Source organism: Rhipicephalus sanguineus, unplaced genomic scaffold, assembly GCF_013339695.2.
Source record: "Rhipicephalus sanguineus isolate Rsan-2018 unplaced genomic scaffold, BIME_Rsan_1.4 Seq951, whole genome shotgun sequence".
In the NCBI taxonomy this organism is placed as follows: domain Eukaryota; kingdom Metazoa; phylum Arthropoda; class Arachnida; order Ixodida; family Ixodidae; genus Rhipicephalus; species Rhipicephalus sanguineus.
In genome coordinates, this window is record NW_023616358.1 from 23,213 (window position 1) to 42,217 (window position 19,005).

Consider the following 19,005-nt stretch of genomic DNA (forward strand, 5'->3'; position numbering starts at 1 on the left):
GTGCGTTTGTATGTGTGCGTGTATATATACGCAAGCAAAATTGAAAATTTTCGGGGGGGGGGGGGAGGTTTGAAACCCCAACCCCCCCCCCCCCTTTGGCTACGCCCCTGCAGTCTTGGTTTCGCTATTGTTCCTCATCTACATAAATGACATTTGTTCCGGTATTTCATCCCATATCAAATTATTTGCCGATGACTGTGTTTTGTACAGAATTATACATAGCTCCCATGATTCACTACTCTCCAAAACGACCTCGACGGGGTCTTAGAATGGTGTGATAGGTGGCGTATGTTTATTAATGCAAAAAAAAAAACAGTGCATATGTGTTTTCACTAAGAAAAAGGCCCCCCATGACTCTTTTTATGTTGTAAGTTCAACCAGGCTGCTATTAGTTCGCGAACACAAGCATCTTCGTCTATATTTCACACCGGACCTTTCCTGGAGCTGTCACATCAATCACGTCACAATTAAAGCCAGGCGTGGTGCTAGGTTTCCTGTGCAGAAATGCAAAAAAGTTACCATTTGAGGCCAAGACTCAACTGTACATGTCTAACGTTCGATCTATCTTAGATTTGCTTGTGCTGTGGGATCCGTGGAGGCAAGTGGACGTGTCCAATTTAGAAAGAATTCAGAACATCGCTGTTCGGTTTGTCTGCTCTGACTATACCAGGAATTGCAGTGCGCCAAAAGCAAAAAAAAAAAGGCTTGGTTGGAAACTTCACAAACGAAGGGAATATCTGCGGTTGAAACTATTTCATAACGTATTTCATAACCGAACGGGTTTAAACCCCTCGCGATACTTTCACAAACGGGATTACGTTTCGCAGCGATTACATCATGCCAATAAGATAAAGGAAATAAGCTGCCGGACTGACGCATTTAGAATGTCATTTTTTTCCAGGACGATAAGCCAGTGGAATAGGTTGTCTCCTGCAGTAGCAGAAATTACTTCACATGAAGTATTTTCAAGTTCACTGCTGGGTCTCCAGTAGTGTGCTCGCGCGATTCTGTAAGGACAAAACAGTACTATGAACCCGATTAATATTGTGTATATCCCATGTATCACTACGTAAGTTGACAGTGAATTGCATTTACTGTGATGTTGAATGTTGGAATCTGTATTCTGCATCGAAATATTGTATTCTTCCCCCGCCCCCCACACTGTAATATGCCCTTGGGCGCTGTGGGTACTATGATAAATAAAAGAATAAATAAATAAAGCATGAAAAGTTTTCGGGGGTGTCAGAACCCCCTCAACCCCCCCCCCCCTTTGTTACGGCCCTGGCGGCTTAATTATGCTCCAATGCGCTCTGATCATTTTATTCGTGCGCCTCATTACGTGCGAAAGCAGATAACTTGACTTACGCCAACGAAATCAGGATTAAACCATGGCATACATGGTAATACAACGTTCGGTAGTCTTTTCAGGCTCAATTGAGAAACCAAATAAATAAATGCAACATGTTACTAGGTAAAGAAACTATTGTGTACACCAGAATGCACTTGATCGTTTTCCGCGGCTTGCCTCACATCGCACAAGGCTTTCTTCTTTTGACTTTTTTGTCATTCATTTTTTGAGTTCTTGTCATTCATTCCGCTGTTTGCGCAAACAGCGGAATTCTCTAGAAGCGGTTTGTCAGCCCTCGGAATGGAGCGTGCCCACTTCAAGAACAGTTCTTGGCAAGTCGGTGCACGGAAAAGGGACACTTTTTCCCAACAAGATCTGTAGCCGGAATCACACCCTGGCACGAAGCACCAACGCTGAGTTATTTTCTTTGAGGTAGACGGCATCTTTGCTAGCACACAACACTCATGAATCAACAGCACACGCCAACAGTTCGCAGCAAACTACACAACTACAAACCGCCGGCCAGCCTCTCTCCGCGGAAACGCTGACGGCGCCCCAGACGGCAGCGCTACGTTGTGCCCTAGCGGCGATCACGCGAAAGAGGACCACCCTCTCCTATGGCTGGCCGCCGCGCTCAGCACACCTCCCCTTCTAGCCACCCTACTATAACCATACTGCGGCCAACGGCAGTGGCTGCGACTCGAGAGAGATTGAGGAGCCAAGAGAATGGAAGTTCGCAAAAACACTAAAAACTACAAAAGAAATCGAACTTGTAAGCTTTACAGAACTGAACTGCACGTTAAGTGCATATTTATTTGTTATAATTAATAAACAACTTACACGAGACTTCTTCTCTTAACGTACATACTAAACTAGCGTTGATAGGTCGCCAGAGCAGCTTCCGAATCCGCTGTTCAAGGTCAAAAATGTCAAAAAGAAAGAGGCGAGGTAAGTCCATTTTTATACCGACCGATCTATTTTAGTGCTCAGCGTTGTCATAAGGCGATTTTGAAATGGGATTACTGCATCAAAGTCATCTACAAGTGACCTCCTCCCGTTCTGATGACAAAATACAACCGGGACGAGACATTTCCATTGAAATGTTTCAATTTCAAAGTGGCCGATTCGAGGGATGTACACGTACCGCCGAAGGAGAAGGGGGTTGAAAGGGGTCAAGAGAGTTTGGTCCTGTTTTCAATGGTGCCCGCCGCTTCACGAGGAAAAATATTCGGCCGCCATTTCGTTGCCTTGCGAAAATTTGGCGCTCGAAAGCCGCGATCCGAGCGTGTGGGCCACTTTGGCGCACACCGTGTGGGTCCATCACGGCTGTTTATAAACACTCACACGAAAAGAGAAGCGTTTATCTCGGCGCTGAACTTCAAGGCCTCGCCGGCCTTAGCCTTGAAAGCGTGTTTTCTTTTGTGTTTGTCGCTCCGCGCGCCGCTCATCTTTGTGCCTCGTTGTTTATTTTTTTTTTTTGCCGCGCGGTAAGATGGAGCGGGTTCGAGTACAAGTTTTGCTAGTGTTGGGCCATTACTTTAATTGTGTGCATTTAAGGCTTTGTTTGGGACGCCCGATTGTACAATCAAAAGTTTTCCTGAACGGTAATATGAACGCCGTGCTAAAAAAAAAAAAAAAAGGAACGAAACAGTTCGCTTTCTCGCGATTCTCGTGCGAGAGGAATAAATGAAAGAAAATATTTGTAAGTCCGGGCTGTTGTTGCGTTGTATTTAAATCTTTAGCGCAGCAAGGAACCAATTATTGATTTTGAATTCCTGGCGTATCGTCGTGCTCTTACAAACGACCAAAACTTGGCGCGGTGTTTAAAAAATGACGTTTTGGTCGCCGCAGCCTTGTGATATAAAACGGCGTGGGTACACGCGCCACACTTGTGAAGGTATTAGGCTGTTGGTCCAACATGAAGGTCGTACTGGTTTGCTGGGGATAATGTGTGAGTGACTGATAAGAGACTCGCACAAAGCGGGGATGGAATAAACGCGACGGTATGGAAGCTACTCCAAACTGGTTTCAGGCGCGAAAAGCGATAATAGGTATACATTCAATCGCATTTGCATAGAATACGTTATCCACACTTATTCTCATAGCAAGTACCGACTGTATGGGCACCGTGCATACGTTAGGAGCCGCCACAGTCGCGCGCTGCCTCCAGCGCCAAAGCGGCCACGGCAGCAGATTTGGCGGGATAAGGGAGCAGACAACGCAGGCGGTGGCAAGCCACTGCGCCGTGCTTTGGTGCTTCGCTTGAGGCATTTCCTTTCCCGTTTGCTTCCAAAAGAGGTCAAACTGTTAGCAGCTGTCAGAGAACGTAGCGTTAGCGCGGGTGCATCTTTTCGCCAGACCTCGTGTATCCTCAGGCGAACGCGGCAACATTAAATGCATGAGCTGGTGGAAGACAACGGAGGTAACGAGCCTGTTGAGCTAAGCCGCGGACGTGTAACGTGGGCCGTCTCGCTCACTAAACAATCACAGCTTATCACCCTCGGGCTAACGCGGCAGCGATATCAGCGGCAGCTTGAAACTGGCGATACCAGCAATTGCACTGTGACGGCCACTGAATGAAAAAACGCTTTCCATCGAATGGCCATGGCGCTGCATTCACTGCGCCGACTTAATCAGTGCAGCTGAGTTCGTCGTCGTGGCTCGTGTTTTGCTGCCATGGCACTGCAAAGCGTGCCAATTATTATTACGTTTGGATTCAGAGAGCTACGTGATATAGTTTCCTCCGAGGAGCTAATCTGAAGAAGGGCAGGGACCTCCTTGAAGCGGGGCACGTTCACGGCGTCGTGGAAGAGCTGTTGCTCGGCAGATCAACAATCACGGGCAAATGCAACCCCAGAAAAAAAAAAAAAAAAAAACATCTATTTACAAAACTCATTTTTGTCGTCGAACGAATGCGATCCACCGTTCACGCCGATTCCGTTCATATTCTCTAAATGGAAACCCTATAAACGCGTGCCCAGAGAATTCCTGTAGGGGTTATTGCACCCAACAACGCAGCAATTATTCCTGGAGTTCGGCATTCCTACGAACAGCGGAACCTGCACAAAACGAACTGCCCGCGAAAATACCTCGCGCCGGCACAGCGGGAGCGTCGAGCGAGCAGGGGTGCAATCGCGGAGCGATGTTGTGTGCTATATTATTCTTATCGTCCACCACCTGCGGCTGACTGATCGCGTTGATAACGCGGACGTACTGTCGCTCTGGTCACTAGCCAAGCGCGAGAAGCACGAATAGTGTAGTCATCGTAAAAGGCATAGTTCCTCAACTTCACCCCATTGCGAGCGCGCCAGAGCATCCCGTCAAATCTGCGCTTCTTGCCGCTAGGGACGCCGAGCGGAGTTACGTCTGCACGGAGCCTATAGGCCAGGAACAAATTCTTCCGGAGGCTGACTGACAATTAGAACAGCATAACGAAAAGCAATAGCACTGGAGCACCCTTTACCACCTGAATGATTCAACCGCGCCAAAGTCATGTACGCTACATATTTGTTATTCAGTATAGTATGTCTTATGCAAACCTTGTGCATGCTTTGAAAGTACACCAAGAAACTGTTCAGTTTAGTCAGTGCATCAACTCTGACATACTGTGTTGTCTGAATATTATGGCCCCAATTCATTCCTGATGTTAGGTTCCTGATGTTATCTGCACCAGCACAGTGAAGCCTGGATATGTGGCATTGCGTCGTTTGTTTTCGCATGTGGACGGAAATGCTCATTGGAGTCTATGATGGAGTGTGATGAAACCACCATCTGTTTGCATGCTACACACTAAACCGCAGCTGGCTTGCTGCAGCAACGATACAGATGGAAAATATCATCTCAGTGCTCCAGACGCAGGCTTGGTGGGTCGAAATGAATTAGCTCGCAACACGAAGCCATGCCTCTGAGCGTCGCTGCACCTGTGTAGGTTTGCTTCAGTGCATGGCATTGGTACTGGCACTTCACCGAACACAGCCCTTGAAATATTTTGTGGTCACTTGTACATGCAGTGCTTGTTCAGTCTTTGAAAGCCGTTATGTATTTCATTATTTGTATGGGGATTTTCATGATATACATTAGCAAAGCAGCTTATTCATGTGTCTAAGAGATGTCCTCCATGTTTTAACTGTTCTTGCATACCTTCCTTTCTGAACAGCTCTTTCCTGGCAAAAACGGAGTATAGACTGCAGTACACAATTGCACCACAAAGGTTTACTTGCTTGTTGGAAGTTATATCAAACCAATTTCTATGACACCTAGGGACAGACTTAATGATCTCTGAAATATTTTCAAGATAGTTCTTGAAGCCAGAATGTGACAAACATGGCTATATCATAATGCATTATTGTACATAATTAGAAGACGCTTCTTGCAGATATCAGCATGCAGCAAATATTATATGCGCGTAATGAATATCCAAAATAAATAAATGTACTTTGATGTTGCATGTGACCTTTTATTTAGAGCTGTGCGAATAGCAAAATTTTGGGTGCGAAGCGAATTCGAATAATAAAGATTGAGTGCGAATCGAATCGAATAATTTTCTAATATTTCTCAAACATTTTTCGAATAATTCGAAGTGAAATTACAGAAAAAAGTTGCAGAGAATCCCTAAGTATGTTCTTATGAGATAGCAACATGAAAGTGTTTCTTTTCGCTAGGTTGATGAAGCACTGGTGTGGTGGTGTTTCATAGTTGTCTTATCAAGAATGAGGCAATGTAGAGGCTGAATTCTATTTATGTACATGATTTTGTGCAACCAAAGTGTTGCCTACAACACTTTACACGTGATGGGCAAAGATGGAATTTCCTCAGCCTCTCCTCCTCTTTCAACTTCTGTGGAAGCCCAACTGATATTGCAGACAAGGGTGTGCTCGCTTCAAGTCCGGAGTTCCAAATCTGCCTCACAGACGTCGACGTATAAGAACATCTGAAATTTTGGATGCTAAAAAGCTTCGGCATCCGATTTTAGGGACTTCCTGCTCAAATTTTAGATCTAAAACAGCATTAATTGAGCCCCCACCTCTGTCACATCTTTCGTCTCCATGTTGGAACCAGCGTTTTCTTGAGTTAATACATTTGCGACCGTAGCGGAGCTTGAAAGGCAGCTTTGCCGCAATACCGGGGTGTAATGAGGTGAAGCATATTGAAAATCTAGGGACCACTTCCAATCGGACGTTGACTGTCTCTTCTCTCTTGGCAAAGTTCGACCGTAACGGAGCTTGAAAGGCAGCTTTGCCGCAACACCTGGGTGTGATGAGGTGAAGCATACTGAACATCTAGGGACCACTTTCAATCGGACGTGGCTTGGCAAAGTTCGACCGTAACGGAGCTTGAAAGGCAGCTTTGCCGCAATACGAGAGTGTAATGAGGTGAAGCATATTGAAAATCAGAAGAGGCCACTTTCACTCGGACGTTGACTGTGTTTTTGGGAAGTTCGAATAGTAAAATTCCAGTGCGAATCGAATCGAATAGCAAACACTATTAGAAAAATATTCGAAATTTCGAATATTCGCATACCCCTACTTTTATTACAAGGTTGAACTGTTTATGGATGTATCTTGCACTTAAACAAAACAGTCAATACTTCAGATTTCACTTGATTCAAGTGTTTTTTACATTTCTCTCAGCCTTCACAACACTGATGAAGTCAATTTGGAGGAGCAGCAATGGTGAATATGTGATCAGCCCACAGGCGTTTCGCAGCCAAATACAGAAGTTTGCACCACGCTTTATGGGCTACAGGTAAGGGTCTTTACTTTCTTCATTCTTGACCTCCATTGCCAGTTCACTTTCTTGCAACAGCTAAGACTATAGACGCTAAATTGAATCGCTGTGCCAGTAACTGTAACCTCGCACTGCTGATTGTTGCAAATCCATGATGCATTTCTTGAGAACTACATGTGTGCAGTAAAAAATGAATGTGTTAAACACCGGTTGCTGCATAGTATTCTGCACAAATCCACCTGCTTGGTTTCAAGCTATCGCACTGTCGAGCTAGAGGCTGACACTCACTGCTAGATTTGCAAACGCAACATTGGCAGATGAAAATTGTAATGCATAGAGATGGTATGTTTAGCAGTTAAGCATTACATGTAAAGATTGGATAAATGTTTGCTACTGTATCTGCTGCTGGCTCATTTAGCAGTTAAACTGTCCATTTTAAGAGAACTCTCTGAGGGCTTGGTTTGTGTACGCCAGAGCAACTGAGCACACATACTCACACACTACAAAAGAAAAGTGCTACTCTCAACTAGTGACAGCAATGCTGGTCCCCTGTCAGTGAAATACTGTTTTCATGCATATGCTGGTACGTAATTTGTCAGTTTTTCTTGTATTGGATGTCCACTTGAAAGGCACAGAACAGAGTAAGAAGGCAGTGCTAACTAGCAGCAATAGAAACCGAACACTTGTGCAGTGTCTAGACTGGAATGAGATCCTGACGTGCCAACTTCCAAATGTACAGAAAGGCAGCATCAGCCTTAACTATCTGCATTCCTTGCTCTTGTATATTAGAGGCAATGTGTAGTAATTCTACCGAACTGCTTGGAGGGGTTGTAGTACTGCTATTGGAAGTGACATCGTGTATTGTGCTGATTTAATCTTAATGAAAGCTTTCAAGTGGTTATTGATTTGCTACAATGCGCCACATGTCCCAAATATTTGTGCAAGGCATTCAATGGAAGCCATCACTACATTGTTGCATAGGAGATGCTCATAGCATCCCTCCATCCATATAAATGGAAGGCGTACACTAAAGCCAGTTTACAGCACTTAAGATCGCACCTAATGCTTCCCTCTGAGTGGCCCTTTGGGATTTTTACGATACGATTGTTACGATGTTTGCAAGCTGTAACGTTGGCTTGCTTTGAGTATAGACACACTTTAGTTCTAAGCTTCCCCTTGTTCTAGTTTTGGCAGTATGCATGAAATCTTTGCTTGCTGTTTTGTTTGCAGTCAACAAGACTCTCAGGAGTTCCTCCACTACCTACTGCAAGGTCTTCAGGAGGACATCAACCGAATCACCACGAGGCCAAGGCATCTCACCACCGAGATAGACGACAATCTCAGGTTGGTGGAAGGCTTCAATACCGTTTCATTTCATTTATTCTCATGTTGTTGCTGTGGGAGCCAGTGTCATTCTGCATTTAACGCACTGCAGTGTGAGGGCATCTTAAAGGGACACTAAAGGCAAATAACAATTTATGTCAGAGTAAAAGCTCAATGTATAATAACATCTAAAACGGCAAAATTATCAAGAGCAGTGCCCTAGCTACTTACCGAGAAATTAAGCTAAATGTATCACACGGTGAGCGCCACGAGTGGGACATTTTGAAAGTGACCCCGATGACGTGTGAGAGTCTTGAATACAATTAATCGCTGGTAATCAAACCAGCTGCAATAAAAAAAGAACCTTCCGTGCATCAAGAGGCATAATAAAATGCTGCTTGTTCGTTTCTGTTTTATTAATGGAAAAAAGAACCTCTTCGGCGTTGCCATGGGGAATGGCGCGCGTGGTTCAAAAGTTACGTTTTCGCCGAACTGCGCTTCACTCACGCGGTCGCGTCTCAGTGGTAGTTTCGGTATCGCATACTGCCGCGTCTGTTTTGCACGCTCGTGAAAGTCGCTCTGACAGAAAGTTCGACAAAATACCGCATGCATGTGATGTTGCCAGATGCCAGAATGGTGCACGCCGCCGCACAGTAAAGGCGGGCAACGTTGGGAACGGCAACAGTGACATGCGAAATACCGCTTTCAGGCGGGTGATTTGAAGTGCGCTAAAGTGATGAAGACCACTAAAACGTGATTTTATTTCAAAATAAGCATTTCCTTGGCATAAAAGTAGCACTACGAGGTTTCTGGACCGCTATTTCAACAATCAACGTCAACTTAATATTTGCCTTTAGTGTCCCTTTAAAGGCAGAGGATCAGTGCACAAAAAGGAGAGGACAAATACAATAACAAGCAACAAGAACTAAACCAAACAATTTTTTGACACGGTAACATATATAAACATACATAAAACACAAAGCATGAACACATGCAAACATGCATGAAACACACACACATCAGCTGCAAATATGCGTGCAACAAATTGGCTAACTTGTAACATGGCCTGAACACATTTGGACCAAACTGTCCTTTCATACCCTCCGATCTTTTAGCAAGTTTAACTGTAAAAGCTGTGTGGAATTTCTAATGAAGGCACCTTGTAAGACATATCTAGTGATACATTCTGAATTATGCACAGTAGAGAGTATACGATACCTTTGATGCCTGTGGGAGGGAAAGATTCAGTTGTCATATCTAACACTTATATAACCAGCTTACATGCTAAATTTCCCAACTTAAATTTTGCATCCGAGATTATAAAGATGAAATTGCGACAAGAAAATAAAACGGTCATGACGTTTCGGTTAGGGGTACCTTTATTTCATAACGGCAGAAACGCTGGGGGACTATACTTTCCTAAAGCTTGTCACAGTATTATTAGAACTGTTCGACTGCTCATTCAAGCCATTAGCCACATTATGTGTGAAAGGGAAAGAATGATCAGTTTGTATAACTCCCTCTAAAGCACAGATCAATGAAGCACTGGCATGTACAGTAAATTCTATGTATAAATGCTGTGACTCTGTTTCACTCTCTTTTTTTTTTTTTTTGTGACGTTACTAGCAGCAAGTCCCAGAAAGCAGCAGAGGCCTGGAAAAGATATCTGCGATATGATGACAGCAAGATTGTAGGTAGGTAACTTCCACCAACCATGGAGTGTGGTGACTAGTTACGAAACTTCAAAGGGAGCTGTAATTTGCTCATACTTTGCGTAGTGTAATTGTGTTACAATATTGTAATAATTAATATTTTAGCAGATGGCTTGCAAAGTAGTAGTTCCAGAAATTATTTACATTGCAAGTTCTTGCTCCTCATCTCTTCTGCAGTGTCGGTTATCTGTTAGAATTTACTGTGTGTGAGTAACTGGGTGATTCCACGTAAGATCGAACAATCGATGGCTGGCATTGCAGTGGTAGCAAAAGCACGCGTAGCACAAGTAGTCCATCTCACTGGCAGTCACTGATCTTTCGGGCGTTAAACGTCGATTTCTTTTTCAGGAGGCATAAGAATGTTATCGTTAAACTGTGCGTTCCGTGAAGATCTTTCATTGCAGTGGTAGCAAAAGCACGCGTAGCACAAGTAGTCCATCTCACTGGCAGTCACTGATCTTTCGGGCGTTAAACGTCGATTTCTTTTTCAGGAGGCATAAGAATGTCATCGTTAAACTGTGCGTTCCGTGAAGATCTTTCATTGCAGTGGTAGCAAAAGCACACGTAGCACAAGTAGTCCATCTCACTGGCAGTCACTGATCTTTCGGGCGTTAAACGTCGATTTCTTTTTCAGGAGGCATAAGAATGTCATCGTTAAACTGTGCGTTCCGTGAAGATCTTTCATTGCAGTGGTAGCAAAAGCACGCGTAGCACAAGTAGTCCATCTCACTGGCAGTCACTGATCTCTCGGGCGTTAAACGTCGATTTCTTTTTCAGGGGGCATAAGAATGTCATCGTTAAACTGTGCGTTCCGTGAAGATCTTTCATTGCAGTGGTAGCAAAAGCACGCGTAGCACAAGTAGTCCATCTCACTGGCAGTCACTGATCTCTCGGGCGTTAAACGTCGATTTCTTTTTCAGGAGGCATAAGAATGTCATCGTTAAACTGTGCGTTCCGTGAAGATCTTTCATTGCAGTGGTAGCAAAAGCACGCGTAGCACAAGTAGTCCATCTCACTGGCAGTCACTGATCTTTCGGGCGTTAAACGTCGATTTCTTTTTCAGGAGGCATAAGAATGTCATCGTTAAACTGTGCGTTCCGTGAAGATCTTTCATTGCAGTGGTAGCAAAAGCACACGTAGCACAAGTAGTCCATCTCACTGGCAGTCACTGATCTTTCGGGCGTTAAACGTCGATTTCTTTTTCAGGAGGCATAAGAATGTCATCGTTAAACTGTGCGTTCCGTGAAGATCTTTCATTGCAGTGGTAGCAAAAGCACGCGTAGCACAAGTAGTCCATCTCACTGGCAGTCACTGATCTCTCGGGCGTTAAACGTCGATTTCTTTTTCAGGGGGCATAAGAATGTCATCGTTAAACTGTGCGTTCCGTGAAGATCTTTCATTGCAGTGGTAGCAAAAGCACGCGTAGCACAAATAGTCCATCTCACTGGCAGTCACTGATCTTTCGGGCGTTAAACGTCGATTTCTTTTTCAGGAGGCATAAGAATGTCATCGTTAAACTGTGCGTTCCGTGAAGATCTTTCATTGCAGTGGTAGCAAAAGCACGCGTAGCACAAGTAGTCCATCTCACTGGCAGTCACTGATCTTTCGGGCGTTAAACGTCGATTTCTTTTTCAGGGGGCATAAGAATGTCATCGTTAAACTGTGCGTTCCGTGAAGATCTTTCATTGCAGTGGTAGCAAAAGCACACGTAGCATAAGTAGTCTATCTCACTGGCAGTCACTGATCTTTCGGGCGTTAAATGTTTCTTCAAAGCGTATATGCCTAGGTCGGTAACTCTGCGAAATTTTGGCTTCTTTGCAATAATTAAAGGAGTACTGACATGATTTTGAGACATCGCAAAAGGGACATTTTTTGCTTCGTTGGTATGCAGTGTCAACGCTGTCCACACACTGGAGTCGGAGAACACGTATAAAATATTTTAATTTGACTTTGAAGTTTTCGTCACTGAGCATCTGCAAGCCACCCACACTGCAAGGACATTATCCCGACGAGTCAAGACAGTTCCCCCGAGTATGCGAGTTCTGCGTCCTGCATGCAGCCTAAATCGCAGAAATCACTGTCAGGGTCACAGGACGACAATTCACTCATCGCTGTTTATGTGCATCACGCGCAGATGACGAATTTGCTACTAGTACGCCGCGAGTTTCTGTATCTCCGTGACGTCACACTGCTATGAAACGACACTGAGAAGCCACTCCCTCGATACCTAAACCGAAAGTGTCTTTTTAAGGTGGCGCTAATTAATACTATATATACGATGCATTCCCAGGCACCACAATAGTCGTTTTAGGTTTCTCGACACCAGTATTTTTATTTAGAGCAACAATCCGAAATTTTTAAAAATTCGTGTCAGTACTCCTTTAAGCTTCTTGTGCTTCGAAAGCTAGTCTCCACAATACACTCATTCCGAGCTATACTTTCTCACCATGAGACGCACAGGAGGAGTAGAGTAAGAGCAAAGCACAAGAACTATCAGCGCCGAATGAAGTGTGAACAGCGCTCTGAACGCGCGGCTAGTTCAGGCCGTCTGCCGCCGACAGCTAAGATAGGCAAGCGCATCCGGTTACCGATAGTTCTGCTTTTCTTTCCTTTGACATTCCATATTTTGCTTTGTCACTGGAGCGCCACGTTCATGTTTTCCACTGATCGCAACTGGCGCTGCGCAGTGTCTCTGGCAGCAGCATGTGTGAAGCGAGCGCTCATAGCTCCATTATAGAGTTTTCATCTTGCTTTCATCTCCGCCGTGTTATCAGCGCCTTTAGCTGCGATGCGAACACAGGGCGGATAAAATAGTGAAGCTCCAGTGCACGTGCGTTCAAGTCACCCGAGAGGTGTTGCTGTTTCGAACTCAATCGGTCTGAGGACGCGAAAACGAGCTCTCACTGCGCCGTCTCTTACAACGAGCATCTCGGGTGTGCGCGCGTCTGCTCGGGAGCCCCGCGCTCGTGGCTGCTGCAGTGATGAAATAATTTCAAAATTAACGTCTTCAGTGCCGGCGACACCTTTTTCGGTACCTGCTGGCCTTTTAATAAAAAGCAATTCAATCCTGCCTGCATTTTATACACTTGCTGGGCATGAAAGTCGGAATTGCCAATCCTGGCCTAAGGGTCTCATTGGAGGGGTCGTAACTATTAGTGCAACGACATTATGCAACATGTTTTCAATGATTATGAAAGCTGATGTGGAGGAGAATAAGTGGATAAAGTCTAAGAAATATAAAAAATGGGTTTTTTTTTTTAATTGTCGTCAGAAGTTTTCATTGTCCGGTGTTTTCTTTAACTTAGCCCGATCATATCTCTTTACTGAAAAGTTATATAAATATAAGATTAGCCAGTGTGGTAGATAAGCATGCGAAGAACGTAATGCGCAATTTTTGTCGCTCTGCTACAAGGATTTTTCGAGATAAAGACCTTCAAAGTGAAGAAAATAACGTTTCCTGGGCCAATTTTGAAGTTTTTTATAAAAACATCTACACTACACATCAAAACTAAAATACCTGAGCAGAAGCAAAAACATGCATATATTTAGTTTAAAAAATTTCAGCTACCTAACTTTAATATATTTTGTGCAATTCATAACGAAAGTTGGCCAAAACAGCAGAGCGGATGAGCGCTCCACTCCACCTCTTCGTCATTATTGATTTCCTGTGCGTCAAAAAAATTTTTGGTGGCAAATAAATTGCGGGTCTCTTCTTTCCACTCATCAGGCAATAATATATAAAATTTTGAAATAAATTTGAGAGGTTGACCAGCCATCGATTGTTCGATCTTACGTGGAATCACCCAACTATAAATTAAGCTTCCTCATGCACTTGCAAAGAACATGGTTATACTGGCGCGTGTAAGGATAGGACTAAGAAAAAATACACTTAGGTCGGCACAAATCGTGTGCATTGAGCGTTTCATACATGTTAAGTCATGGGAGCCAGTCTTTTGTCTGACTACTGTGCCTGTGCTGCCTGCAGACTGTTTCGTGGGCCAGCTGAAGAGTACACTCAAGTGCAGCGTCTGTGGCCACAAATCTGTGACCTTTGACCCCTTCTGGGATCTCTCCCTTCCGATACCCAAGGTGGGAGCCTCATTTTCATACAAGTATAAGTCAAACATAGCCTTGCATTAAGTCTTACCATTGCGAAATCAAGCTGTGCAGAGAGGGAATACATAAACCCCACAAATGCTAGACACCGGTTCAATTCTTTGCTGCAGCAGCCACTCTTCGGAGGGGTTGAAATGTAAAAACATCCACGTGTACTTAGATTTATGTGCATGTTCAAGAACCTCGGATGGTCAAAATTAACCGGGAGTCCCCCATTACAGCTTGCCTCATAATAATATCGTGGTTTTGGCACGTGAAACCCCAGTATTCTTAACATTTCTCTAGCACCACTAGTCCTGTAGAAACGCCATAAAAAAAGAAGAAAGTCGAGAAAATTGCAGCAAAGCTTGATGTCCCAGCTTCGTTCTCAATTCCCGACAAGCTGATGCACATATTCCCAGTCGTCGGAAGAACACGAATATGAAACCAGAGTGTGCAAATAATTATGCCACACACATCTTAAGGGGGCACACTGGTCTTAGAGATGAAAAATCATGGAAAAAATCAATCAATTTCCTGAATACAGTATTTCCGTAACATACAGGCATTGTCGCTAGTGCTGACCAAGTTTCTTACATCTTGGATTGATATTTCAGCCCCAACAGCAATTTATATCACCAAAACAAGCTATATTTCAATTGAGAAAAAGCACAAAAATTGGACGTTTATAGTATTGATATGCTGCTTCTGAATGACGTGTGCTGCAGCAGTAGGCATGCAGGTTATGTCCCTGGTGGAGACTAATCATCTAACAAAAATATTTCAATATCTTTTATTACAAGTGGCTTAAAATGAGCTTTATCTGTTTTTTTGCACTTTCTCAAAACAAGCTTTTACTCACCCTGCTTGTTTGGTGCAACAATTGCTCAAGCTCTAGAATAGCTACAGCTGTAACGTTTTTTGCTGTATGAAGCTAAATGCATAAAGCTTGAAATGCTGCAAGCAAATTCCTTCTTTGCTTCTTCTATAATTTTTTTAAACTGCCTGTGTTCTTGATCGTTAGTAGCTGCACTGTAAATGCTAAATTTCAGTGGGCTGCTAAATTGTTAATTGTTGTTGGATTTGAAAACTGCTTGCAGCAGTTCTATTCTTATTCATTCTGCTTTCCACTCATGCATTAAACATAACTTTCTGCCAAGTTTATTATTATCTATTGTCTCACCAAATAATAGTAATTAATATTTAATTATCTCAATAATTATTTGAGTAAAAAAAATTACTGCACTTTTAAAATCAGCACAATGAAATACATATACATCTGCCCTTTCTAATTGAATCAGGTCAGAAAATGAACAGGATAGCCCCAGGTACCATGTCCCCCCTTAATTAGCAAATGAACCACCTCAATTCTGTGCAAAACTGAGATGGTTCACAAGGTGCTATTCCCACTCGTGTGGGAGATGCTTCATTGGTCACCATGCGAAGTACACTAGTGATGTCCCGAAAGAACACATCTTCCATATAGACGCAATAGCGTGGTCAGAACATCTAGCTGATCACTGCCAACGGTGTCAGTGTAGCCTGCTTCTCAGTAATGCAAGGGCACTACGTCACCTGAAATCGGAATAGAATGGCTTGGTCATTGAGGAATTTAGCATCAAAACAACAATGGAGTAAACTGTCATGATGGTAAAGTATAGAAAATAGTGATGGATAAGACAAATGCTGGTATTCACACCAGCTGAGTTTTTTTTACATGGTTCTGTATGCAGTTGAGCTCGGACGTATCAAATTATTCACTGTATCGAACAATTGTAAGATCCCTTTGAAAATTCTGTGCAAAAGTAGTACTGTATCATGCATATGTCGAGCTCCCATTCACTAACACTGATAGTTGAGCGAGTTGGTATGGGTTCATGATTTAAACTCGGCGCAATGGACACGATATACAAACGAAGAATACACGAGGACCCGTGCCTGTCCTCGTGTATTCTTCGTTTGTATATCGTGTCCGTTGAGCCGAGTTTAAATCGTCTCCCATTCACTGTTGACAGCACTTCTCCTAAGTAACCTGCGATCGCTTCCTGTGTCATTGGAAATATTCATGCCAACAAAGCAGTGCTATTTTGGTAAATGCTGTCCAGTCTGAAGGAAAGTACAACCTATGGAGCAAAAATGAGCAAGGTGCGTGTCTCAAAGCATGAGGATTTTATTTGCACTTCGTAATGATCGATTTGCTTTATTTATTAAAGTTCACCACAATGCAGCCGTGTGATACAGTGAACAAGCTAGCGCTAAAAGCAGTGAGTCATCATGCAGTGGCGCATACTACCTGTGGCATTCGCTATTGGGAAGTGCGCTGGTGCAGTGCTGATGAGTAGCAAATGTCACTTGTAAAATTCAGCATTTGTCACGTATGTGTCTTCGATATGCAACTTTGTTACACGGTTTATCTGGATTAAGAACAGTGGAACTATAATTTACCTGTGGTGATGTAATACCGGTGTCACACGGTGCACTGCTAATCGCGATTAAACCTGACAGGGATTAAATTTCTCACCAGTGCATAAGAATGGAAACTTGAGCGAGTTGGTAGGCGTTCATCTTTCGTTGAAACAGTGCACACAGGACGAGGACGAAGAAATAGGTGCACAGGACAGGCGCTGTGCTCCTATTTCTTCGTCCTCGTCCTGTGCTTGCTGTTTTAACGAAAAATTCTCACCACTGATTGGCTCCCTTCTGCAGCATGCATAAGGGAGCCAATCGTGATAAATGTGACCGTGTGACACCGGCGTAAGACTTTAATAAATTTCACATAAGCCTCAAGATAAAATTTGTCATTCCTTATTTTCAGTGCGTATTGAAGCCACCTGATTTAACAGCAAAGTAGTAGCAGGGCCACAAATGACATGATTAGATATGCATAAGTTGAATATAATTGGGCTTGCTACTTGTCCGAGATATGTGCTTGATTGTGCATTTGTACCTAGGATATACCAGATGAACATGGGGTAGGGCATAGAGTTTCCTACAATATTTACTAGAGAGAACTCCGGCGCAAGTGTCTATGGGCGCTGCAACGCATGACGCTTCAGCCAGCATGGGAACGATGGGTAGTACACGGATTTGTCTAAATTTCGTTCTTTCGGCTTCGTTTGGCTCCGCATCGCCTGCATCCGCTTTGCCACAAAACAAAGTTGAGCAAAAGTCAGCGGTTCCGCTTCACCACTTTAACCTTTTTAGGCTCACCAATTCAAACCTGGTGATGAAGTTCACAACGGTCTACTCTTATCCGAAACGAACGCTACAACACAGCAATAAACAAAGCCACAAGTGCGTTGGAAACCGTAAGCATGAAGATTAGACAAATCCGTGTACTACCCATCATTCCCATGGTGGCTGAATGATCACAGTGCCAGAGTTTCCTCTAGGTAATTGTAGGAAACTCTATGGGTTAGGGTACCATTCTCTCTCTCTCTGCCAAACACAGAGCATTAGCCGAGAGACACTTGTTCACTTTTGTGGCCTTATCTATACACATGCCTTGTAATGGACCATCGGTCCAGTCAAGCTGTTTTTCCAACAGCTTTTAGCCACTGGTGTTCCCCAGAACTCTTATATTTCTGGAAATCTGTGTTGTATTGTAGCTATGCAGTGAAGCCTCTTTATGATAAAGCCTCATTTGACCTTTCAGAGCGCAGCCACACGACACATTCACACACCCACACACCGGCGCCCGAGAAAATCGGGAAGTTGTGCCAACGTATTTGTGATAGCAAAAAGCGCGGCTGCGAGAAGAAGCATGAGAGGCCTTTTGTAAAATGTTCCACGGGGGTCGTGTACTCGATACCCCTATCCTGCGGCAAGGTGCACATCGGTCAAACCGAAAGATGTGTTAATGACCGGTTAAAGGGGTCATGAAGCACCCCTTGGGCTGATTGAAAAAACACATCCTGCGGAAAGCTGACACGGCTATGAACTGCTCTGCCAAATATTACAGTCGTGCGCGCCGCGTAATGGCCACAAGCGGAGCGCGAAGTTGCCGTTTCCCCAGGCACCCTCTTTTCAAACAGAGGCCGGTTCTCACTCTCGTCGGTGGGCGGGGCGTCTGTCCGCTGTACGTAGCAAGAGACATAGCATGCTTATTGGCCGATAGCCGACGTAAATCGAGAGCGGCGTTCGGATCAGATGCGCTTCTTGCCGCGGAGTGCCGCCACTTGCCGGCGCCGCACTCCTCAGTACACGGTAGCCGCACTCGCGCAAGCGAATCACAGCGGGAGAGCGATCGCGTTTCATGACGCGCGCTGGCGTAACTTCTTTCCCCCATGCCATCCCTCCCTGTCTAGCTTCCAGTGCGCTCGCCGGCACGAGAAAAGAGAGAAAGCGCTGGGAGCGTGCGCCAAACCCCCGTAACTCCGCTGATTCTTGACGGATTCGAGAAATTTTTGCGGCAATCGATTCGGGAGGCAGTACACTCTGATACTGAGGCCATTAGATCATTACTTGGAAAAGTGGTTCATGACCCCTTTAAGGGAACACGCCCAAAAATTAATAAAACGAGATGACAAGTATGTGCACCTGGTTGCGCATGCTATAATGTGTGGCTGTGACGCAGGATTCTCTGAGACAAAGATTCTTGGCAGAAGCACAAGAAAAAACTGCACGCGAAGTGTTAGAGGCATTTGCCATAGAAAAAGACAAGGACCGCTGTGTAAGCACCCCGTCGCTGTCTCTGTTCCCCAGTGAATTTCACTTCATCAGATCTAGACTGTGAGATGGAAAGAACAGGAAGGAAATGTACGTCTTGATTGTGTGTGTGTTGGCTTTATCGGATGTTAA

At 44.2% G+C, this 19,005-nt stretch overlaps 1 protein-coding gene across 1 annotated transcript in view; it reads left to right on the plus strand.

Annotated features, from left to right (window-relative positions):
- Nucleotides 1–2,259: 2,259 nt before the first annotated feature.
- The window catches only part of LOC119378736 (ubiquitin carboxyl-terminal hydrolase 2-like), a gene marked incomplete at its 3' end in the record, with an annotated part of 29,016 nt that continues 12,270 nt past the window's right edge, over nucleotides 2,260–19,005 (plus strand). Inside the window, exons 1-5 of the mRNA XM_037647771.2 lie at nucleotides 2,260–2,296; nucleotides 6,979–7,093; nucleotides 8,306–8,419; nucleotides 10,028–10,092; nucleotides 14,096–14,199. Coding sequence (XP_037503699.1) covers nucleotides 2,275–2,296; nucleotides 6,979–7,093; nucleotides 8,306–8,419; nucleotides 10,028–10,092; nucleotides 14,096–14,199 — 420 coding nt within the window. The remainder of the gene's footprint in view (nucleotides 2,297–6,978; nucleotides 7,094–8,305; nucleotides 8,420–10,027; nucleotides 10,093–14,095; nucleotides 14,200–19,005) is intronic.